Genomic DNA, 25,674 nt, shown 5'->3' on the forward strand with positions numbered 1-25,674 from the left:
GTGTTGGTACAGGGGCAGGGCAGGTGGTCTGTACAGGTGTTGGTACAGGGGCAGGGCAGGTGGTCTGTACAGGTGTTGGTACAGGGGCAGGGCAGGTGGTCTGTACAGTTGTTGGTACAGGGGCAGGGCAGGTGGTCTGTACAGGTGTTGGTACAGGGGCAGGGCAGGTGCTCTGTACAGGTGTTGGTACAGGGGCAGGGCAGGTGGTCTGTACAGGTGTTGGTACAGGGGCAGGGCAGGTGGTCTGTACAGGTGTTGGTACAGGGGCAGGGCAGGTGGTCTGTACAGGTGTTGGTACAGGGGCAGGGCAGGTGGTCTGTACAGGTGTTGGTACAGGGACAGGGCAGGTGCTCTGTACAGGTGTTGGTATAGGGGCAGGGCAGGTGTTAATTATGTGTTCGGCAGACTGCTCAGGCTCTGTCTGCACCTCTTCATTGTCTGTCTGTCTGCACCTCTTCATTGTCTGTCTGTCTGCACCTCTTCATTGTCTGTCTGTCTGCACCTCTTCATTGCTGATTTGAAGCAGCCCACTCCAGTGTGCAGGCGGTTCACTATAGGGTCCACATGGCGTGGTAGGTCCACTCCTTGAACCCGGGTCACAGATGACCATACCATTAACAACCTATAGAAGGGAACACATGTCATAATGCTTTAAGTAGCATGTGACAATGTCAAATGTCAAACTAGAGGGTTTTCATGATGCTGAATCCATTCCAAGCATTAGTATTATTGTAATTTTTGCAGGGCCCCCATAGTGCGTGTGCATGCAATGTTTTTCTGTGTTTTTATCATCTTTTTTTACCTACATTTTACTAAATAAATGGCCAATGAAGGGCCCCAGACGCCCTTTTCAGGGCGTCAGACCCAGTACTATGCGGTCCGATTTCCCTGAAGGGCCCCTGAGAGCCAAGGGCCCCTGGGCCACGGCCCCACTGGTCCAATGGCTAATTTGTCCCTGCTTCTAGCTCCTACAGGCCCCTTCTATAGAGATCTTATAAATCGTATAAAATGAAACCAAAAATCATTTTACGCTCTCAAGAGTTACATTATTGCATTACTTAATTTACAAGAAGTCTACATATTTAGAAAATGTAAAATTATTGTTATTTTGATCAATGTTTGTCTGCTGTGTCTCCTTATGGTACCAACAACATCAATACATGGAACGATAACAAAACATTCTTTAGTTTTGGGTCTGGAGAGGCTAAATCTCATCAAATGGTGGTCTGTGGCTTAAATGCAGAATACACAATGGTCCTTGATAAAGAAAAGGGTTGAAACCACTGCTGTCTGCTGTATAATACCACCAGTGTTTCATCGACTACCTTTTTTCACTGTCGGAAACTAAACGGAAACTAAATCAAAAACTAAGCTATGATGAATTAAACTAAGACTAAATATACTGACAATTTCGTCAACAAATAAAAACTAGACTAAAATGTTAGGAAGGGACTAGTGGACAAGAGATCCAGTATCCAAGTCATTTTACACTTGGTTGCATGCTGAAAATAGCAGATCTACAAGCTTATGATATTTAGTCGACTAAAAATAGACTTTATTACTATTCAAAAGACTATGACTAAAACTAAAATAAAACAATTGCTGCCGAAAACAACACTGTCTGTTCTGTTAAAACACAAGGATGGTCATAGCCCCGCTCATCCAGCAGAGGTCGCCCTATGAATACATTTGAGGCGCTGGGTCCAGTTTGTCGCTATATTGTGTAAGAAGAGGTGAAGGTGACAAGCATGAGGATGACATGTTTTTGAATGCATTCATCAATGTCACTTTTTTCCTGGCATGTCGTGTCTTTGATGTGAAGCAGACATCCTTCCAGAGTGTCGCCCATGCTGTGAAAAAAAGGAGATGTGATGATGGAGGAAAGACAGACATATATAGGCCTTATAGGCAGCCTCCTTCTCCTCCCGGGATTAGCAAATGAGGCCTATAGGCCTGTGTGTGTGTGTGTGTGTGTGTGTGTGTGTGTGTGTGTGTGTGTGTGGGGGGGGCAATGTAAACGTATGTTTTCTCATGCCAATAAAGCCCTTTGAATTGAATTGGAATTGTGTGTGTGTGTGTGCGTGAGTGCGGGGCAGTTGTTTCGCACGCACGCGCGCACACACACACAGACACGCACACACGGGCGCAGTTGTTTCACGCACGCGCGAAATTTTGAAATGCTAATTTTAGTCTCTTTTCTGTCTTTTTCAAGAGATTCAGGTCGACTTGCTGTGTGCGTCCATGGACTGTTGGTGGGCGCCCCAAAAACATAGTCCATCCACATTTCCATGTCAATTTGACATGTTTAATTAGCCTATATAGGCCGCCTAGCCTTGCCGTTTTATCAAAGTGTAGGCCTATCTACCCGAGGAGAAAGAAAGCACCTACGGGCGGTAAGTGTTTGAGGATATGAGCGTGTTTTCAATGTGTTAGTACATGTGTTAGCGGCCTATGTTAATGTCCTCTTGTTGTCACAGACAGACACCCTCGATCGTGTCACATTCATCCCCGGCCTCCACTTAATTAGTGGGATGTTTATTGAAATGTTCGAGGAGGTAGGGCCTAGACAGACGATCCCTAGTGGGAATTATCACCTGGCTGGGGAGAGATCAACACACCATAGGAAATAGTTTGGACTGCTAATCCACACACACACACACACACACACACACACACACACACACACACACACACACACACACACACACACACACACACACACACACACACACACACACACACGCACACACGCGCACGCGCACGCGCGCGCGCGCGCGTGTAGGTAGCCTAACCATTTGAGGCGTGCCGATTATGCTAAATCATAGCAGTTAAGCAGTGGCAAGCCAACCAAAGACATTTAGCACAATCATGTCAAGCAATTATGTCCATTTAAGATATCCTGCGAGTGCGATGGTATACACACCAATGCGAAGAACATAAATTAATCTGCTTCACCCACAAAAATGTTATTTTTCGTCGCCATTTCACCAAAACAACAAATAAAAACTAATATCCTACAGGCCCTATAGGCTTACAGTCTAATTATCATGTTTCACGTTATAGACTGTCCCAAATTATTCTTACAGCCATAGGACAAATTATTTTGATTGCTAAATTGATTTCGGCAACCATATGTTTAGATATAGGCCGCGGCTACATCTAAATAACTGTTGAGTTGTGGTTTCATTTATACAATTTAAATATAGGTGTGTGTGTGTGTGTGTGTATGTATATATATATATATATATATATATATATATATATATATATATATATATTATAGGCTATCTAAGATATGATATGTCCCTTTTAGCGCTGTAAGTGAAAGTAAAACCCTCTCTCTCTCGTCTGGAGGGGGTGGGGTGTAGACATCTCTCCTCCTCAATACGAGAGAGAAGAGGAACTTTATGTAAATGCGGGATTTAATTTTCCAAGAGTAGGGACGTCCTACTTTTCTTTTTTCACCCAATAAAAATGAACCGCAGTTGACACCTGGTTATAAACGCCAGGAAGGGTTCCAACTTCCAAAGTCCTACATCGGAGAAATTGTTAAGGGTAAAAAAAACAGAAACAGGAAAGACGCCACACTACACTGACTGACTGACTGGCTGCCACTGCCACAGAAAAACAAGAAAGACGCACGGAACGGAACGGACGGACGGACTTGTAGTAGCCTATAACAGAACATAGCATTATTATAATTATTATGACTTCCAGTAAAGTAGAGATCCCCGGCGGAGTGAAGAGCGACCCCGCTGCGCTCATGGCACAACTCCACCTCATGCCCCAGCCGGTGCCCAACGCGGAGATTCAGTACACCAAGGTAAGTTTCATTAAAACAATTTTTAAGTTATTTCCAAAAGTAGGCTATCCCTGTGGAGCTCGTGTAGCCTACGGGTCCATTTGGTTCCACTTGTAGGCTACACGAGCTCCGAGATATAGGCTATAAGTAGGCTAGGCTACACAGTCAGACCTGCTATGATGATGGAAGCCTGCATGACTCATGAGGGTTTCCTGGCCCCACTTTTTGGGAACCGCACTGATCTTTTTTGCTTTGAATCTAATATATTATGTTCAAACAAACATGCATGTCGATCCGATCGACAGATTTTAACTATAAAAAAAATGTGCTGCTGAAATCGTATACAAAGCCCAGGTGCGGTGCAATGGCTGTATCATGCGCCCGTTACGCACAGCAGCACAGGTGATAAACTTTGGTATGTTGTATTTTTTTTTAATCAGCGTGATGTGTTAGTGTGTGTTAGTGTGTACCTGTAGGCATGATGAGCCTGTCGGGGTGTTTTCGCTTAGAATCCGATCCTATCTCAGATATAGGCTATTTTCCATCGGCGTAAAGCATGGTCTTTGAATGATTGAGAGGTTTGCTTCCATGACTTAGAAATAGGTGGAATTCAGTCTATCAAGTTGCAGTGCACATGAACTAAAGACGCATATGTTGTGGCCTAGGATATAGAGTCTATAGTATAGACCTATAGCCTATGTGTGTGTGTGTGTGTGTGTGTGTGTGTGTGTGTGTGTGTATATATATATATATATATATATATATATATATATATATATATATATATATAATTTTGTAACGGTTGGAATGAATAGGCTATTCTCTCCATTTGGCAGTTAAAAAAAGGCATTTTCAGAAAAGGGGGAAAAAACAGCTTTGTCCATTAGCCACATAAAGCCATATTTTTTTAAAAATAGTGAAAATATTAGATCTGTAAGTGTTGTGGAGTTTTGTAAGGTTATTATTTATTTATTTTTAGCTTAATTTTCTATTCATAGGGTGTGTCGTACGTACGTAGCTTGATTGTGTGTCATGACTAAGAGAAATATGGTTTTAATCACAAAGCAATTTCTTGGTGATATAATGACTCGTGTCATTTCATTTTCACCAAGTTTTCCACTCTAGTCTGTTCACAATGAAAACATTGGCTCCATATTCCAGAGACATTATAAGAGGATCCAGGGTCAGTAATCCATATTCACTGAAAGCAAAAAAAAATAAGAAAAAAAGAAAATAGACTGTTTGTGCATGGCAAATGAAAGAGGGTCGTTTTATCGAATTTGGACTGAATCATAATTCTTTACAAACAAAGTTACGTTATAGGTCAAACCATGCGTTGAGGTGAACATGCACTCTTGAAAATGCTCTTTCTCATTTTCAATTTGATATTTACTTAGATATTTATTTAGAGTAGGCCTATATATTTTTTTTTACCCTTCTGACTGGGATTTATATGAGGAAAAATGTTGGCTTTGTGGGCTAAACCTTTTTATTATTATTCCCCCCCCTTTTTACATCATCTCTAAAGTATACAGCAGCATTTGTAGGCTACTGATGTCTTTTTTTTCCTATAAAATATTCAATCGATGAATCAAACTATTTGGTCTTCCACAGTCACATGCGTGTTCCTTCTTTAAAAAAACTGCATGGGGATTCATTCACCATGTCGTTCGTTATAACATTTGATAATCATAGCATTCTATTCTATTGTACCACAGTCTAGCCTCATAGTAACATGGTCCCGTATCACAGACGTTAAGTAAGTTAAACGTTCGTGTTGTTGAAGGAAATCCACGATCAGAGTGATTTTTGGATCAGTCTACTTAACTCTATACCTCCTCGGAAGTGTGTGGGTGGGAGTCAGAGAGAGAGAGGGGGGGGGGGGGGGGCTGATTCAGAAACAGCTGGATGAGGGCTTGAGTAAAGTAAATATATTACACTGTCAATGCCTCGGTGCTAATTTAACTCTGAGCGCGCACAAACGTAACCAAAATGGTCCATGTAGTTTCTACCGTTTGTACACGCTCAGAGTTACAAATGGTCAAACAAACACATGATTCTTTTTTTACTGTGTGCACGTACATATGTTTTCTCCGTCGCAGATCATTTGTCTTTCTTATCTTACTTTCAAAGTTTAAAGGCAAAAAATAATAGTTCTGGCTTGTTGTGGTGATGCAAACTATGGGCTCCATTTTCTTCACCGCTAAACCCCTTATCCCAGAGAGCAAGGCAAACGGAATGACCAAACGCGTTTCAACACTTCCAACAAACGGGGTCAGGGAAATAACATGGGGTTTCCATATTGCAGACCAACATGTCCCAACAATATTACATTCCTCTCACCGTACTCTAGTGTAATTTAAAGCTCTAATGAACTTATCTCGTTAACAATTAACTGTAGAACCAAAAGAGCCTTTGTGCGTTTCATATGACCCCTAACTTATGAACCAGCCAACATATAGTATACAGTACATGGAGACTTGTTGAAAGTACATTTTGTAGTCCTTTTATCACCCGTAAAAAAAAAAACATCTCTGTGAAATCTCTTGATAGATTTGTTTCACGTTTTTTACAGACTCTTTGGGCCTTCGTGTACGTTAAGCCAACTCTGTAAATCACAGAACAGTTGGGGTATGACTTGAGAGCATGCTGATTAGCTGTTTGTGTATAAAATATCTTCTGATAGGCCCAGCATTGAAGGGATGGATATCGCTATTAGATGACTGTACTGCTTGGATTCTGGCAGTTGTTTTTACAGTTACTGAAGTTTGGCTGGGAAGAGTTATAATCATCCTAAACAGTCAGACATATACCGGGCATCCTGGCCCAACAGAGACTTGATCTCTCTCAATACAGAACAAATGCTTTTATGATTGTGAAGAGTAAAGGGCAGCTTTAGAGGACAGCTAAATCACGATAGCGTAGCATAACTTCATTCACAAATCTCTCCGTTTTAAGTGCAAAGGGCAACATTGCTGGAGAGCGCTGCAGTGTAAAGCGTACCGGGCGGCCAATACAGTGGATCACGTTGATATGAATACTTTTAGATGTGTGCCTCCATTTCAAAGCTTTTCCGTTTTGCTTCCATATATAACGTTAAAAATGTTGTTTTAAAAAGACTCAAAAGGTGTATGGGGTGGGGGTGGGGGGGTAAATGTAGAGTGCGACTTGGTGAATTAACCTCCAGGAATTTGGATCATGCAGTCCCAGTAGGGTTGGTGGACGTAGGGGGCAGGAGGGCCCTGATTTATGGGGCACCCCTAGCGCGGCTCCCCTCACACCCTGTTCCTGTTCTCCCCACCCCACTGCCTGCCAGGGAAACATGGAACAGCGGTTTGATCTGAGCTCCTCCACAACCCACTTGGCTTGTGGATGGGGGGGACTTGCTTATAGCTTTTTTTTGCTCCATATATAACATTTTACCTAACGACTATTATCTATCGGTTATGCAAGTATAAGTCTTGCTTAAAGTGCAGCATTCAGTCACTATGTCCCTTTCTTTATTTTTTCTGCACAACACAAAGGTCACGACTCGAGTGTGGCCCTGAAAATATCTATGCCGATATATCTAAGATACGGAGCTGTGATCATTACAGATGTGGAGGGTGAGATAAAGTAGTGTTATTGCAGCAGTGTCAAAATGCCCCTTGTCCCTCTCACCGTGCGGTGAACTGTTCCCCCAGCCGTGAACTTGTCTTATCGAAAAAACAATTTGATGCGATTGTCAGTTAACAGTCATCTTCTTTTAGCCTGTGTGATCAGGGCACGGCACATGCAGTGTGGAATGGTGTTTGTGTGTGTGGGCCTTTTTTGTGTTGGTCGTGGTGCTTTGAACGGCCTTAACTACTAATTTAACTAGTGTAAAAATAAATAAAATAAAGGACCCGTGACCTGGATACACGGGTGTATTTTTTTGCACTCAACAAAAATTAAATGAACGCACAGGATTTGACCGTGTAATGTTATTCATTATCTTTGGGTGCCTTTGAATTGGAAAAAAGCCACACGCATCACATGTCTTCTTCTATCCCTGTGTGTTATTATTATTGCTGGCAGGCTGCAAGCTTGGTTTTTGTTGGCTGTTATGTGTCATGTGTACCAAAAATAGCAGATTTACAAGCTCACAACACCTCATGCCGTGATGCAATTGTAAGCTTGAAGATCTGCTATCCTTTGTGCGCATGCAGCACCCGCACCAGCAACTGCAGCACCCTGCATGTGTTTTGGTCCCGACGCACAACAGTCCTATACAGGCATTAGTCCGGACACCCTATAGGACCCAAAACACCTAAACCTAACCTCACTTGCCACAGGTTAGTTTTAAGTTAACCTAGTGTTGTTGTTTTTGGCAGCAAATTTCTATTTTAGTTTAGTCCTAGTGTTTGGACTGAAACTTAATTTAGTTTTAGTCACAGTCGACACGTTGTGAGCTTGTAGATCGTCTATTTTCAGTATGCAACCAAGTGTAAACCACACATGTTGGGAGCGACGGTGTTGTCGGACTAATGTTAGTAGGCCTATGTCTAACCAACGTATAACGTTTACCCATTTAGACCTGAGGATATAATCTACAAATGTCTTCCAAATCCTAAGAGTTTTCTGAAAAACCTAATGTTTCTGCCAGTGGTTCTCAACATTTTCATGTCAATAAGGACCCGCAGAATGAGCTTGTAGATCTACAATTATTCAATAGCTATAAAGAATAACAAACATAATGCTTAAAACACCAAAAGGGGTTCCCGCTGTTAAACCAGCTAATCCTGGTTTTAACAACTTAAGCCCTATAGCATCCGTATTGTGGGGAGAGCTTTCGCTGAAACTATAGCCGATCGCCAGGCTTGTCGCTCGGCTGTAGTTTCAGTGAAAATGTTCCCTGTACAATAAAAGAAGAAAACAGAAAAAATACACTAGTATGGACCCGATCCCTGTGGGACTCCTCTCAGCCATATGGGGTTTAAGTGGTTAAACTGTTGTTTGAGTGGCTACAGGTGAAACGAGTCAGCCTGTGTGAGCTATCTGTCCGCTGGGCTGATAGGACCACGAAGGAAGCCATAAATTAGACAACGCTGATGGCTATTTATTGATGTTTTTCACTTGTGATGAAGTGGAGGAAGGCTAAAGAGTAACTATGCTTTATGGGTAATTAACACAAACAGACAAAGCTTTCTCCAAGCCCTTTTTTATTTTTATGTTGGTCGGTGGTTGGTGGTTTTGTAACACCATTCAATGATGAGTTGTTAAACTTAACACCCAGAGGGATATAAATCTTACAGGATTGGAGAAAAGCTGCACCTCCGGATCGTTTACTTAAAGTGCTTTAAAAGACTGTCTGTAAAAGAAACAGTCTATAAAAGCCACTTGTGTTGCAAATAAAGGTATGTGCCTAATGCCTATATCGGCTAGGTTTGTAACCGGCATATTTTATATAATACAGCATTTTAGTTTTTTTGCTCAATCACTCGCTAAAGCACTAGAACAGAAGCAACATTCTTGCAAGTTAATGTTAAACTGGACCCACTCACTGTGGCATGATGGTAGTTTGGTTCACTGATAAGCACGTGTTTGCTTGCTTGTGTAAAATTTAGTTTGTAATTTAATAATATTCAACCCAACCCAACCCACATTTCTTAACCCTACCAGGGTCCCACAGTGGTTTAATACTAGGCCCCTAGCTTCCTTTTGTCCCTGTACACCAAATCGTTTTTCCAGAAAAATATCCGATAGATCTGTAAGTTCCGCACGACGCTTGCATATATATCTATATATTCTTTTAGCTGAATGTTAGCCCCAGAATCCGGCCGCTTATAGGCCAGGCTCATGTGCTATACTCAACGGTTAAGGTTGTAAATTGTCTTTGTTGTTTTTTTTGCAATGTGTTGGCATCAACATTAGTGCATTTTGCGCCACAGGGCGCCCTATGGGGAGACCTGTCCGTTTGGAGACAAGACGTTTTTGTAAAGTAATCTATGAAGAGAAGCCCCCAGTCAGTTGGGATGAATAAGAGGCCCCATCAATCTGTCACTGATTGAGATAGTACAGATGGGAAGGTTGGGGGGAGGGGGGGGGGGGCTGTCCGCCGGGCTGGGGGTGTAAATTATGGCCCCGTCTCACTGCGTGGGTCAGTGGCCCTGCCTCGCCAGAACATTGACCTGCAGTTCTGGAGTTTTTCACTTCAAAACCCACCGTCTTACTGCGATGAACATCAAACACAGCCTCAGTTAGAGGATACTGAGCAACCAAATGATTTATCACAACAAGTTAGAGGATACTGAGCAACCAAATGATTTATCACAACAAGTTAGAGGATACTGAGCAACCAAATGATTTATCACAACAAGCACAGCTAGTGTTCCTCCTTCTGCTTTCTCACCCCTTCTCCCTCCCTCGCTCACCCCCCCCCCCCACTCACCCCCCTCCCTCGCTCACCCCCCTCCCTCGCTCACCCCCCCTCCCTCGCTCATCCCCCCCTCCCTCGCTCACCCCCCCTCCCTCGCTCATCCCCCCCTCCTTCTGTCTCCCTTCCTCGCTCATTTCCCCTCCTCCTGTCTCCCTCCCTCCATTCCTCTCTCCTTCCTTCTACCCCCCCTCTATCTCCCTCTCTCTCTCTGTCCCTCTCTCTACCCCACCCCCTCTCCCTCTCTCTCTCTCTCTCTCTCTCTCCCTCTCTCTCTCTCTCTCTCTCTCTCCCTCTCATTGCATATCTTCTGTTAAAAACACACATCTTTGGACAGAGTGACAGAGTAAGAAGCTCAATTCGTACGCCCGATGGCAGCGGCGGCGGACGGTGTCGATTGCCCTTAAAGAACAGCAGATCTTCAAGCTAAACGACCGCACCATTAAGCTTGAAGAACGGCTAATGGTCGGCAAGCGACGCCGGAGTGTAAATTTGAGGCCTAGATAAGTGTGCGGCGGCCATGAATATGTCCGTCAGTGAAAAGGCTATGTTTTAGGGGGGGGGGGGGGGGGGGTCAAGTGTAAATTATCGTCCTTGTGCGACGCGTCAGCATCGTTGTCCCCTGTCTCTTAATCACTGTGCGAGGAAGAGCGGTGACAGGGGGGTGACAGGGGGGTGACAGGGGGAGGTTGCCCCTGTTAACTCTCCATATACCTTCGCTCTTCAGCCACCCCCCCCCCACCCCCACTTGACGTAAAACGTGTAAATCCTGATGGTGACATTATGAAAAACACTTGGACTCCATAAATCCATCTGAACCCCCACCCTCACCCCCACCCCCCCAGCGAGACCCCCGACACACAGCGGTGTCACAGCATGCACGGCTCTTCTAGGTGTTTACTTATTATTTGCAACAAACTCTTGGGGCTATATCTTGCGCTACCCCTTAACCCTAATCCCTATACTAATTTGCCATTTTTTACTATTTAAAAAAACCTTTTAAAATAGTTCAAATAGCTGATCTACAAGCTCACAACATGTAGATGTGTAAGTTCCCCCTTCTTTTTTTAGGTGTATAAAAAATACTGTCCGCTCAGCTATGGGAAGAAAAAAAAGAGAAATGAGAGCACAGCAGTAATTGTTTAACTGAAATGCCATTGACACATTAGCCTCACATAAGAACCGCTTTACAGTTTATATATATTTTTTAAAAGGCATCTCTTCTCGCCTGCCACTCTAATGACATGCACAGCCTGCCTTTCTTCGATCCACAGTGCATGGGGGAGAGGTTATTTCTGATTGCCGTTTTTTGCGTCAAAGTTTTGTCTGCACGTCACTCGGGAACAATAGGGAACAGGAACAGCTCTCTCACCCTTCGCTCGCCCACAGACGCGACAAAGACGTCTTCCTCTCGCTGACAGGCGAGGTCAGCCCTGCTTGCCCAGCGCCATGAAGGGGCGCAGGGTGGCATTGTCTCTGGGTGGTGGGCGCAGGGTGGCATTGTCTCTGGGTGGTGGGCGCAGGGTGGCATTGTCTCTGGGTGGTGGGCGCAGGGTGGCATTGTCTCTGGGTGAGGGGCGCAGGGTGGCATTGTCTCTGGGTGGTGGGCGCAGGGTGGCATTGTCTCTGGGGGGTGGGCGCAGAGCGCTATTTTTGAAAAATGGCGAAAATGTGCCTCAAATCTTTGAATATATATTATTACAGAGTGAACATTTTAACTCAAATCTTTGCATCTGGGGAGGTCCCTGGAACAACATATTTTCAGATGGGGGGCGGAGGCATATTGCATATATTTTTTGGGGTCTTTGACATGAAATATTGATGTGATAGAAGAGGATATGAAACTTCCTGCTCAGACAGACAGACACATGGTAAAGGTTGCAGGTGCAGCCGGTCACTTTTACAATTCTGTCTGACTTGTTTGGGATCTTTTGGGTGTGTGTTGTGTAACATCCCACACAAATGCACACACACATTCTCTCTCTCTCTCTCTCTCTCTCTCTCTCTCTCTCTCTCTCTCTCTCTCTCTCTCTCTCATAGACATGACGCATGCGCGTGCACGCACACACTAATCTACATGCACACATTTCTATGTATCTGTGTATGTCTCTGTCGGGTGGAAACCAAAACTGTGTTGATTTCGTCGACTAAAACTGATGAAAAATGTTCGTCGATTATCTTTTCTCACTGACGAAAACTACACAAAAAGAAATAGAAACTAAAACTATGACTAAATATACTGTCAATTTTGTCAACAAATAAAAACTAAAATGTTAGGAAGGGACTAGTGGGCAAGAGGTCCAGTATAAGTCATTTTACACTCGCTATGATGCGTTGTGAGCTTGTAGTTCGGCTTTTTTCAGCAAGTGTAAAATCAGTCATTAAGACAGCAACAAGGCCTGCCAAAATAGATTTTAGTCGACACAATCAACTGTAGATTCAGTCGGTTAAAACCTTATGATATTTAGTCGACTAAAACTAGACCAACACTAAAAACATTCCAGGTGACTAAAATGTGATTAAAACTAAATGGAAACTATTCAACAGACTAAAACTAAAATCAAAATGTGCTGCCAAAAACAACACTGCACCTTAGATACTTTTGTGTGTCACAGGGGCGGTCTTAGGAATCTGGAGGCCCGTTTGAAGACCAAATATAATTATTTGGTTGATACAGTCGTATTGATACACAAATAGTCCAGACCGTTCAATATCGTGCACAGCCATTACTCTCGACAATTACGCACCTCTCCTCATCCTGTCGTCCCTTCACAATAAAGTGTCTCCCCTTTACCTCCCAATGCCGCACATTTTACCCATGGTTAACAGGAAATAGTTGTACCCCCTGAGGGTGGAGGCCCATTTCAATTGAAACTGGTAAAACATAGCGAAGGCTTCCTACGAGTATACAGGGCATTCATTTACGGAAAAACTAACAATTAACAAAACAAAAAAATGACTATATATATATATATATATATATATATATATATATATATATATATATATATATATATATATATATATATATGCCTACCTCATTCCAAAGAAGCCAAGAGCTGAGGACCATTATATATTCCTGAAGCCTTTAGCATGTGAGCCGTGAGAAGATGTTAGCATGCCAAACAGATGTTTTGCTGCAGTCAGTATTTTTGGCATGCCCCGTACCAGCCATTACTTCCATGTGCATTTTGCTGTGAGAAATCACTGAATAAACTTCAGTCACAACTAATTCGCTTAAGATGGTAAATGTACTTAGTTTAATTTCTATGTTCATTATTTTACTACAGCCTGTACTACTATAGTTATGTGCCAAAGGTCAATGTTTTTATTTTATTTATTTATTATTATTACCCTTATTATTATTATTATTATTATTATTATTATTATTATTATTATTGTTATATTATAAATACAATACAACTTCTGAATGAACAGCAATATTGCTGACATCATCAGGGATCTCCATCCTGATGATGTGGCATGACCATATATGGTCATGCCTGGGGTGACCGACCAACCAACCAACCAACTGACAGACTGACTGACAGACAGGAAATGCACGATTTCTAACAAAACGTATACACTAACAACTTCAGATCACAACACACATAGCTCTGCATCGTTCACATTGTGAGCTTGTAGATCTGCTATTTTCCCAAAGGATTTCATACATTTGGAAATGTACTTTCTCTTCTACATTGTGATATTGATACTTTTACTCAAGTGAAAAGACATGAGTAGCTATAGACTTCTTCTATCACAGTCTAAACGCGACTAACCAGAATATATGTTTGTTTACCATCACCACCACCTGTAAACGCACGCACACACGCACGCACGCACGCACACCACACACACACACACACACACACACAAGCACACACACACACACACACACACACACACACACACACACACACACACACACACACACACACACATACATTCTCATCTGCCAAAACAGGCTCTCTCTCTTTCTGCCATGATGTGATTGACAGTGTAAAGCTTTAACAGAGAGAGCAGGGGGGGGGGGGCTAAATATTTGCAGCTGCTCTGCCACATACATGTTATTTACACATCAGGCATCTCAATTTGTGTCACAGATCCTTTAAATGGCTTTTAAAAAAAAAACATAATAAAGTATCTCATGTGCACTTCGTGTGCATGTGCACTGCAGCATCTGAAAATACAACAATCAATGTGGTTGATATAATGGGATAATAATAGGCATTTAAAACCTTTTCATCAGATTATTATTGTCTATAGTACTCATGGGGTCTATATATATACCCACACGGTTAGAAGTGTCACATTGGTAATGGCTTTCCAACCAACTTGAAACCCCAACATGTGAGGAGGAGGAGGTGGTGGTAGTATATCGGCCCGGGGCTGGGACGGGCGAAGAGAGAGAGAGAGGAAAAAACCACCATTTATCATCTGAAAATGTTGCACTTTTGCACTTTGTTTTTTTTCATCCCTGTTCTCCCCACCCCCACCTCTTCCCCAAATCAACCTAAAAAAGCAATTTTAAGAAAAACCTTGAGAGTTGTGATTTATCCGCGGCCGTGTCATTCTTAATCAAGTCCCTCAATGGAAGGAGACAAAAGTTTCTCAACAGCGGTCCTTTTCTGCCATGATTTAGGTGGCGCGGCCCTGCTCCTATAGTGTTCTCCGTTGCTTCTCCCCGACGACCTCCACTCTCCTTTTTTTAGCAGGAGCCGTGTGTGTGTGGTGTGTGTGTGTGTGTGTGTGTGTGTGTGTGGTGGAGAGAGAGAGAGAGAGAGTCTAGCCCACACGGTTCCTGCATTCTTGCTCGGCCTCCGTTGAGCCTGTCAGAGGACACCCCTCTTGATTTAGGGGTGTTCCACTAACAGTGCGGCCTCTATAAATTAAAAAAAGAAGAAGAAGAAGAAAAAACTAATTCTGTTGCTCTACAGGCTTTCTTGTTTTTGTTAGCGGGGAGCCCTCTCGCTCCTTATCGTTACTGACAATTTTATGAAGTGCCTTAATGAGAGGCAGATTAAAGGTATAGGCAGCACGGCGCCTCACGGTGGACACCCTGAGAACGCCGTGGGCCTCGGGGGAGAGAAGGTGGAGAGAACTCACTGTGGTTCTGTCTATCTATTGTCAGTCCCAGATAGGGGGGGTGCATATGAATAGAGAGGGGGATGAGTTTTGTATGTATATATAGAGTGTGTGTGTGTGTGTGTGTGTGTGTGTGTGTGTGTGTGTTGTGTGTGTGTGTGTGTGTGTGTGTGTGTGTGTGTGTGTAGTGGTGTGTGTGTGTGTGTGTGTGTGTGGTGTGTGTGTGTGTGTGTGTGTGTGTGTGTGTGTGCGTAGCGCGCAACGTGCATGTATGTGCGTGCGTTTCTTCTTTTTTTGTGGAGTGGTATGCGCAGATATACCAAACGCCCCACTCTTCTTTAACCTCGGACAGCCATGAGAATGAGAGAGTGTGTGTGTGTGTGTGATTAATTAATCGCTCTGATTGATTAATCGAAACCGATGCCGATTAATCTAAAAACAACTCAAATTTGCCGATTAATCTCCCATCACTAGTGTGTGTGTGTGTGTGTGTGTGTGTGTGTGTGTGTGTGTGTGTGTGTGTGTGTGTGTGTGTGTGTGTGTGTGTGTGTCTGTGTGTCCTGTGTGTGTGTGTGTGTGCTACTTTTGATGCCTTTTTTAATCTAGGAAACAGTCTTATGCACACTTGATGAGACAGGTGTTCGTAGAACAAAAAGCAGTAAAAAGTAGGTTACACAATGACCCGTACCCACTGCCTGCACTTGCATTTGATGGGCTTAAATATAACATAGTCCAGTCAAACCCCATCCGCATGCGCAGTACTGCTTCCGATAAGATTGCATGGGAAAACTGACACTTGTAAAGCGGTTGTTTTAACCCCTGACTTAAATTGTCGTGCCTACAGTGTTACGTTTATAAACTATATCTCGGTTCTTCTGATACCTTTACTTTTTGGAAACGATACTGCGAAAAAGGGTTTGACCACTGTTTGTGGGCGGGCTCGATCCCATTTCGACCTGTGCAGGGGAGGGGTACCCTGGCACGGAACCTCATCTCGGAGCTGAAAGCGTTCCAAATTGAACTATATCAGGCAATTTGAATCATTAAAAGTTGTATCCAAAATGAGTTAATAGCACAGGCACAGTCAAACTGAACAACCAATATGTCAATTTGAAGCTATACGATTCCCTGCTTCAATGTTTTAGGCTTGGTCAGAAACGGTCACACATTCATATACGGACTGTTCTGACCCCCAAGACTCTCTACATTGTCCACTAATTTTCCCCTCTACACCTCTCACGAATATAGCGCGATCACGTCGTAACATCGCTTGTAGATCATCTATTTTTGCCGAGTGCCCCCCCCCCCCCCCCACACACACACACACACACACACACACACACACACACACACACAGCACACTGACACTGGGGTTTCAAGTGGTTTCAAAAATAAACACTCCCCTAACAGTTTACAGCCAATTAAATAGTACTTAAGCCCTGTAAGTTTATGTCGGTAAACAATGCTGGCTGGAGTTTAGTGAGGCCCTAATAGGAGCAAGTATGGAACACTTGAAGCCCTTATTGCTGCCTCTCCAGGGTTTGTGTTGCCGGACGGGGTGTTTGTATATGGGTGTATATTATAGCTCCTCTCTTCAAGTAGAAAAGGACGGTATAAAGAGCGTATGTATACACAGAAAAAGGATTTGTGCCAGTGGATGTTCTCTTTGCACTCCATGCATCAACGCCGACCTGACAGCCATTAACAACAGTGTGTGAGTAGCCCCCCCCCCCCCACTAATGGATCTAAACATGTTTATAACCACCAGCACTGCTGGAAAGTAACCAAGTACCAGTGGTACCTTCTTAAGTAGGCCTACTGTACTTAAGTACAGTTTCTTTTGTTTTACTTTACTGTGAGTATTTCCAATTTTCAGTGCTTTTACGATATACTTCACTACATCTCAGCGGCCAATATTGTACTTTTACTCCACTACATTTATGTGAAAACTTTAGTTACTCCTAGTTACTAGTGTAGATTTGTATTATTATTGCACCGTGACGCATTGTGAGCTTCGGCTGTTTTCAAATGATGTTGATACATTTGAAAACATGAAATGGGACATTCTGCACAATGAGTATTTATACTTTTGGTACTTTAAGTACATTTTGATGCCAATACTTTAGTAGTTTTACAAGTACATTTTGAATTCCGGACATTTGACATTTTTCCACCACAAGTACATTTATTCAAACACGATGTACTTCGGTACAATTTGGAGCTACGTTGACTTGATGTCCTTTTTACGAGCACAACACGATCTAAGAGGCAAATGTTGTACTTTTTTCTTTTTTTTTGTTTAACGCCACAGAGGTATTTTGGAAAGTACTAAATGAAACAATTAAGACACATTATGCCGATCTACAAGCTCAAGGCGCGTGGCTTTGTTGCACCACCAACACCGGCGCAGGGTCCATATTAGGCCACTCGACTGTAGCTAAAATTAACGTATAAAGTGTACTTTTTAGCCAGAAAGGGATTTATTTTTTCACCGGAAGAAACATACTTTTAGTTACTACTAAAATAAATTCCCTTTCTGGCCAAAAAGTGCATTTTATACGTGTGGTGGGGCCTGGGGGGCTCAGAGTGCGTCTACCACGGAAAGTACTGTTTTTAATGTACTTGCTCCAAAACTATGGAATGCACTTCCCATCACAATCAGAACAGCAGCCTCACTCCCAACCTTCCGCGTTAGTCTGAAAACCCACCTTTTCAGACTCCATCATGGCCCGTAGCACTTATGTAGACTTATGTAGCATTTTATACAGACTCATAGCATGTTACGTAGACAGCACTAGAATTGCATTTTATGTAGTCATATATATAGTATAGTATAGTATGTATAGTTTATATGTATAGTTTCATTATATAGATATTCCGCTGTTACGTTCTTAGCTTACGCATGTTTCATGATAACTACCTTTATGGATGTGATGTATTGCCTTGCTTTTTGTTCTTGCTTATTGTAAATTGCTCTGGATTAAGAGCGTCTGCTAAATGCCTAAATTCAGTAAATTGAAAATTGTACTGACTTTACTCACTTCTTACGTAAGTTATCCTCTCAATTTCCAAAAGCCACACCTTTATCTCCATGTTGATCTGCTTGGGCTTTTTTGCAGCAAAACGAAAGAAAAAAAAAGAAAAAAGAAAACATTGCGATGGACTCATTGTTGGAAAGCATCTCTCTGTAAACAGCCTCTCCACTCTTGCCACAGTTCCAAACCCGCAAGGTTTTGTTATTTGTCTAAACATTTATTTTTATTTTGTTGCTTTATTCCATCTTTTGAATTGGGCTATATGTTCCCCGTTTTTTGTATTTTTTATTTTTATCCTGGGCGGTTGTTTAACGGAAGGCCTGCTTTAACACATCACAGAGACCAAGTGCAGCACGTGTTTTACGATCTCGTAAACGAGCAGAGATGTTGTGAAACGTGTGTCTGCGCTTCAGGGGGAGAGGGAGAGGAGAGGGGAGGAGGGGGGGTTGTCTGGTGTCTGATAGGGATTTATCTGCCCCCACCTCCCCCCCACCCCCCACCCCACCCCTTTTGTCTGGATGGTGGAGCACTCCCCAGAGAGTCATGCTGGACAGGCAGGAATCTCTGTGCAGATTTCCACAGATCCCCCCCTCGCCCTCCCCCTCCCCTCATATCCCTCTCTTACACAAGGCTCCGAGGGGTACTGGGCAGGGAGGCCCTAAACAAGCCTGTTGGTTGGTTAGTTGTTCTTTTTTTAATCACCCTCCAAACCAAGCACAATCACCTTACTTTAATCCATTAAGAACACCTGAGGCCGATTCTAAAAAAGGAGTGGTTGGAACCTATCTTTCCCCACGTGACGGGCAGATAGACCCCGACGAAGACCGTGTAGTTGGAAACGCGTTGGTCTCTTTTCTTTGTTTGCCTTGCCCACGAATAAATCATTTTATATATTTTTTGATTTCCTTGGAATTATTTTTCTTTTACATGTTTTGGGAATTAAGCAGTAGGCCTACTTCTTAAAAAAATAAAAACTGAACTGAACTGACTTTTTTGTAATAATCTTACACCTGTACCACCAAAGAGCAGCCATCTATAAGAGCCACTGACTGATCCCCCATTTAAAAAAAAGGATATGTATTTGGCCGTGGAACCCCCACCCTCCCCTCTCTCTGAAAATGAAAAATAGCAGATGTACAAACTCACGTTTTTATACCAACAATAACTTGGTATACAAAGCGTTTCTGGGGTCAACTTACACAGGTCATATTATACAATTGGAGGACATTATTGTTTACAAAGAGCACTATCTCTTCCAGGTACGTGCAGAGAGTGTTAGAGGGGCAGGGGCTGAAATACCGTAAGAGGGCGGTTTTGGAAAAAAATAGCGAAAATAGCAGATCTACAAGCTCACAACGCGTCGCGCTTGTACTGTGTTCAAGTACTGTGTTCAAGTTCAGGAAAAAGCTAAATTCTCCTGAATGCTGCCTTCTGGCATGGCATGGAAAGGAGAGGAGGGGCATTTGCATTTATTTCACCATAGTAAATGCTGCATTCGTAGTCTGGAGAGGACAGTTGTTTTACAGACAGGTAAAAGGGCAGGGGCTGAAGCCCCCCTTTGGTGTCTGTGTGCACATCCCTGACCTCTTCTTCTCGTCTCTGCAGATCTTCATCAACAACGAGTGGCATGACTCGGCCAGTGGGAAGGTCTTCTCCGTGCAGAACCCCGCCACCGGAGAGCAGATCTGTGAAGTCCAGGAAGCCGACAAGGTGTTTATTTTCATTCACTTTTTTGCATAATCTATTCAAATGAAAATCACAGTTATGTTTCCGCCCTATCATCACTGTCGCTGCAGAAAAACCTCCTATCTCCATATTCTAAACTTTTGTTTTACATAAGATCTACAAGCTCACGCCACGTTTCGAGCTTATGGATCAGTGGTTCCCCAACCTTTTCACGTCAAGGACCCCCAAATTGACACTAATTAGCCTGAGGACCCCCATTTGAAAATATATGCCAGGGACCCCCACTGATCTAGCAGTGATTCTCAACCTGTTTAATTTCAAGGACCCCCTCAGTTTGACATGCATTAGTCTACAGACCCCCATTTAATGGCAATTCTATTTCTGGGACCGTAAAATCAATGTTAATTTAACAGACCCATAAGGGTCCATTTGGTTCCAAACTGTCATTTAGCTGCAGGGGACCCCCTGGAACACCCTCAAGGACCCCTGGGGGTCCCCACTTTGGGAACCACTGTTATAGATCTGCTACTGTGATGCTTTTTGCATTTTGAAAAGTCCTGAAAAGTCCCATTTTTTTTGGATGGCATGAGGTTTCCACCCGACATATTATGAGAATCAGATACGGTCGTTCTCTCTAAGGTGAAAAACCGCTCCCTTGTTTTCCACATTCTCTAAGTAATCCACCGTATATACCCTCTGGCACCCATTTCCCTTCTCGTTTTGGTGCGTTGTGAACACGTGTGAACTGTTTGTGTCCAAGAAATTAAGAAAAGCAAACATGGATGAGTTTAGTCTAATGTGGTTTGGTTACCCTGGCAGTGTCTCTGTGGCCTTTCCCTAAATCAGCACCTCTGCTGGAAATAGGGTGGGGGGGGGGGGGCGCAGAAAGGGGAGGTGGGTAGTGTGTATACTATTTGCTTGTGAGCAGTGTTGATTTCGCAGACCAAAAACATTCGTCGACGACACGTCACTGCACTAAATGGAAACGTGTGTGTGTGCGTGTGTGTGTGTGTGTAGGGGGGGAAAGGGGGTTTCAAACATAGTAATGTTTGAAACCCAGATTTCATTCTACTCAGACGGGAGTGGAGAAACACCTGTTTATTAGCCCTCTTTTCACACGGCTTCCATTTTCTTTTACACTTGGGGTTGGGTTGGGTGCTTGGTCCCACCCACAGAGTATACGACACCCCCAGGTGTGAAAGAAGAGCAAAATGGCCGTTGTGTGATTATTGGTCTATGGCACTGGTTCTCAAAGTGCAGTCCAGGGGGACCCCCCAAGAGCCCACGAGGAGGCCTCCCAAGAGGCCCCGCAGAAAAATGAGAATGAAATCCAATTAAATGGAATAGCCAAATGTTTTTCTAGCTATTCAAACATAGTTGATGTGTTGTGAGCTTGTAGATTGGCTATTTCGGAGGAAGAATGTTGGGAATTATTCTGGAGGAAGAATGTTGGGATATTATTTTGGACCAAAGTCCTGTGGAAACTTAATTCCCCCAGTGTCCAAAACTGTAAATAGCAGATCTACAAGCTCGAAACAGCTTCTGCTACTTTTGAAACGTCTGTGTGACGCTGTAGTATGATAGGGTGTTAATTTCCCATGGAAACACAACAAGTTAGAATAACTAGATAAGAGGTTTCTGCCCCCCCCCCCCGACAGCAATGATATCACTTAATTGACGTGAAAATGAAACGAGAGAGACTCGGAGTAGAACCGCTGCTCCTTCACCTGGAAAGGAGCCAGCTTAGGTGGTTCGGGGCATCTGGTTAGGATGCCTCTTGGGCGTCTCCCTAGGGAGGTCCTCGACGCACGTCCCACTGGGAGGAGACCCCGGGGCAGACCGAGGCGCAGTTGGAGAAAACTCATCGACTCACTGGCCTTGGAACGTCTCGGAATCCCCCCAGGAGGAAGTCACTAATGTTGATCTGGAGAGGGAAGTCTGGAGCACTCTGGTGGAGCTGTTGCCCCCGCGACCCGACTACGGATAAGCGGTTGAAGATGGATGGATGGAAAATGTTCATAAAAATAACAACGATTATGTAATTAAAAAATGTCTCCTATGGTGTAGGCGGACGTTGACAAGGCGGTGCAGGCGGCCCGTCGGGCGTTCTCCATGGGCTCGGTGTGGAGGAGGATGGATGCCTCGGAGCGGGGGAGGCTGCTGTCCAAGCTGGCCGACCTGGTGGAGAGAGACAGCGTCTATCTAGCAGTGAGTATGCTACAGTACACTGTTGATTTCCTCCACTAAAACCAAGACGAAAAATGTCCGTCGTCTACCTTTGTTCCACTGACGAAAACTAAATGGAATATATGCTGACAATTTCGTCAACAAATACGACTAAAATGTTAGGAAGGGGCCAGTGGACAAGAGATCCAAAGTCATTTTACAATTAGTTGCATGCTGAAAATAGCCGATCTGCAAGCTCGTTGTGGGCTTGTAGATCAGCTATTTTCAGCAAGTGAAAAGAAAAACAGTCATTACGATGGCATCAAGGCCCGCCAAAATTTTTGTTCGACTAAATCAACTGTAGATTTAGTCTAAAACTAGACTAGCACTAAAACATTCCAGGCGACTGAAATGTGACTAAAACTATATTAAAACTATTCAAGAGACTATGACTAAAACTATAATCAAAATGTGCTGCCAAAAACAATAGTGGTACAGTACAGTACAGTACAGTACAGTACAGTACAGTACAGCACAGCACAGCACAGCACAGCACAGCACAGCACAGTACAGTACAGTACAGTACAGTACAGTACAGTACAGTACAGTACAGCACAGCACAGCACAGTACAGTACAGTACAGTACAGTACAGTACAGTACAGTACTAGCAGAGAGAGGCTCGGTGCAGAGATCCCATTGCCATCTGTCTCTCTCAAATACCAGTGGTGGAAATAGTACTCAATTGTTTTACTTAAGTAAAAGTACCAATGCTGCAACTACTTTGTTACAAGTAAAAGTACAGAACTGAAAATGTACTTGAGTAAAAGTACAAAAGTATCGGCATCAAAATGTACTTAAAGTACTCAAAGTAAAAGTATTCATATTGCAGTTTAAATGTGTAGAAAATCTATTGAAAATATCGTTCTGAAGGGACGCTCTAGGTTACTTAAGGCCAAAATGATATAATAGTTTTTCGAGCTTGCGGATCTTTTGACATTTTTTACCAGTTTTGGTTTTGCACCCGAATTCAAACCACATCTAACTGTAGAGATGATGTGGTTCAAATCTGTTTGTGTGTGTGTTTTTAGCAGTTCAGACTTGATCAAAACCAGTCTGATTCCTATCTGGAATAGGCCAAACATTGTGGATATGGGGTTCTACCCAGTGTGAACACAGCCTAACTTCTAGCAGCACACTGACCACATCTGTGCTCTTAAGTAATGGACTATGAAAGAAAATATTGCCCCCCCCTTTTTGGGGGGTGGTGGGGCCGGTTAAGATCTTTTTTCATGTGTTTATGATGGTATTAAATCATTTCAGCCACTTTATTGTGTTACTTAAAAGGAACGCAAGTGCCATAACTTAAGGGCTTTGTGCGTAGGTCGATGTTATCTTAGGATGATGTTTCACTCTGGAGACGAGGAAAACACTCGCGGCCCGAGTGAAATTATATTAGGATTTGTTCTATTAGAATATTTCCCAACCTTTTCCTTCCACTCCCTTCAGACGATAGAGTCATTGGACAGTGGGAAACCTTTCCTGCCCACCCTGTTTGTGGACCTCCAGGGAACCATAAAGACTCTCAGATACTTTGCTGGATATGCGGACAAGATCCACGGCACGTCCATTCCAATGGGTAAGCTCACACTGCACGCACGCAGCTCTTTGACTCCCCTCCCCTTCATGAGGATTGTTAATAGAAACTCGTTAACGCTTCATTAATGGCTAATTAATTGTTAAACGATAAAAAATCAGACCTGTGTGAACTGAGTGGTGCAACTCCCCTCTCTCAAGCTCACAATGCGTCGCATCGCGACGCATTGTGAGCTTGTAGATCTGCTACTTTCAAACATGTTTTAAACATGTGAAAACTTGAAATGGGGACATTCTGCACAATGTGTATACTTTCTACTTTTGGTACTTCATTTAAAGTACATTTTGATACAGAATATTTCTAAAACAAAGTATACTTTAGACTTTTAACTTAAGTAAAACATTTGAGTCCGTGAGGCAGACTATGGCTGCTGCTTCTTCTTTATGGGGGGGGGGGGGGGGGGGGTGGAGATGAACGTGGCCTGAGGGGTTCAGAAGGTAAACAGCAGGGCCTGCTCCCAGGCCAGTTATAAATCTGACCACTAATGATGTCTGTCCTAAGGTAGACTGCCACCAGTGCAGCTATAGCAGAGAGCTGTCTAAAAGCCTGCATGGCCATTCAGCTTATAGGGTGGGGGGGGCATTCTCTTCGCCGAGAATAGCCGATCTATAAAGAATTGTAGAATAGGGACGTGAGGGTGGTTAATGTAAAGCATTTGAAAATAAAGTCTACAATGATGTTGTGCCCCCTCCCCCCCCTTCAAATTGTAGCTCTAACAGTACGAGCTCACAACGTGTCATTATTGATGCGTCGATTAACGCCCTACACGATCACACTACAGGCGTCACACAGAAGCATCAAACGTAGCAGATCTACAAGCTCTAAACATTTGTTGTGAAGCATAAGAAGTGACACGTTTTGAGCTTGTAGATCTTCTACTTTTGATGCTTTTGAATTTGGGAACAGTTTTGGGACATATGAGGTTTCCACCCACGACAGAGACGACTTTGTTGTCGACCTGAGGTCTGCTTAGGGCCTCGTTTACACTGCAGTCACATTCAGTCAAATCTGTTTAAAATCTGATTTATTTCTCAAATCTGATCTTTTGGCCCTGACTGTTCAAACTGCCGTTTGCCAAGTGACCAGATCTGGTCTGTGTCTTCAGACTGGCAGCCTGAATCCAGCCTGAATCTGAGCCACATCCAGATTGGAATCTGATTTGCTTAAATAAGGCCTGATTTACACTGGCAGCCAAATCTAGCCTGAATGTAGCCTGAATCAGATCTGTGTCACTTCAAGATATAAATCCAATTTGCTTAAATAAGTCTAAATACAGACAGGTCACATGGAATCAGATGTTTTTCATGTGACTGGAGTCTCATCCAGAGGTGGTTTCAAATCTGATTTAATGCTGAATGCAACAACCACATGAAGTGACCCGAGTCACATATCAAACGTCACTTGCAGCGCGACCCGAGCGCTACTGACGTGACGTCACACAAGTATTTTCAATTAAGTAAACAAACAAGAGACAAAAACAACCAAACGAGAGTGAAAGAAATACAACAAGCGAGAAGACAGAAAACAATAGTGCAACACACGTTTGTGTGTTGCACGAACAAGTCACATGCATCTGATTTAGATCAGGCTGTTGCATTCAGACTGAGACAGATCGCATCTGAATGTGACTCCATGTGACTTGTACTGTATGTGACCTGTCTGCATTTAGACTGATTTAAACACATCTAATTCCAATCTGGATGTGGCTCAGATCTGATTCAGGCTGGATTTGGCTGCCAGTGTAAATGCAGGGGCCAATTATTTCCCCCCAAATCTACAAAGTACTTGCAATTAGAAATACTCAAGTAAAGTAAAGTACAAATACCTCAAAATTGTATTTAAGTACAG

At 43.2% G+C, this 25,674-nt stretch overlaps 1 protein-coding gene across 2 annotated transcripts in view; it reads left to right on the forward strand.

Annotated features, from left to right (window-relative positions):
* The first annotated feature begins 3,555 nt into the window (after nt 1–3,555).
* aldh1a2 (aldehyde dehydrogenase 1 family, member A2) overlaps nt 3,556–25,674 on the forward strand; it is a 38,803-nt gene continuing 16,684 nt past the window's right edge. For both annotated transcript variants that reach the window (XR_013963938.1, XM_080761524.1), the window contains exons 1-4: nt 3,556–3,823; nt 19,925–20,029; nt 22,073–22,213; nt 23,679–23,808. Coding sequence is in view for 1 of the 2 variants with exons in the window: in XM_080761524.1 (XP_080617650.1) it covers nt 3,707–3,823; nt 19,925–20,029; nt 22,073–22,213; nt 23,679–23,808 (493 nt within the window). In the remaining variant the exon portion in view is untranslated. The remainder of the gene's footprint in view (nt 3,824–19,924; nt 20,030–22,072; nt 22,214–23,678; nt 23,809–25,674) is intronic.

Source organism: Protomyctophum bolini (genome assembly GCF_963924005.1).
Source record: "Protomyctophum bolini genome assembly, chromosome: 1".
Classification (NCBI taxonomy): Eukaryota; Metazoa; Chordata; class Actinopteri; order Myctophiformes; family Myctophidae; genus Protomyctophum; species Protomyctophum bolini.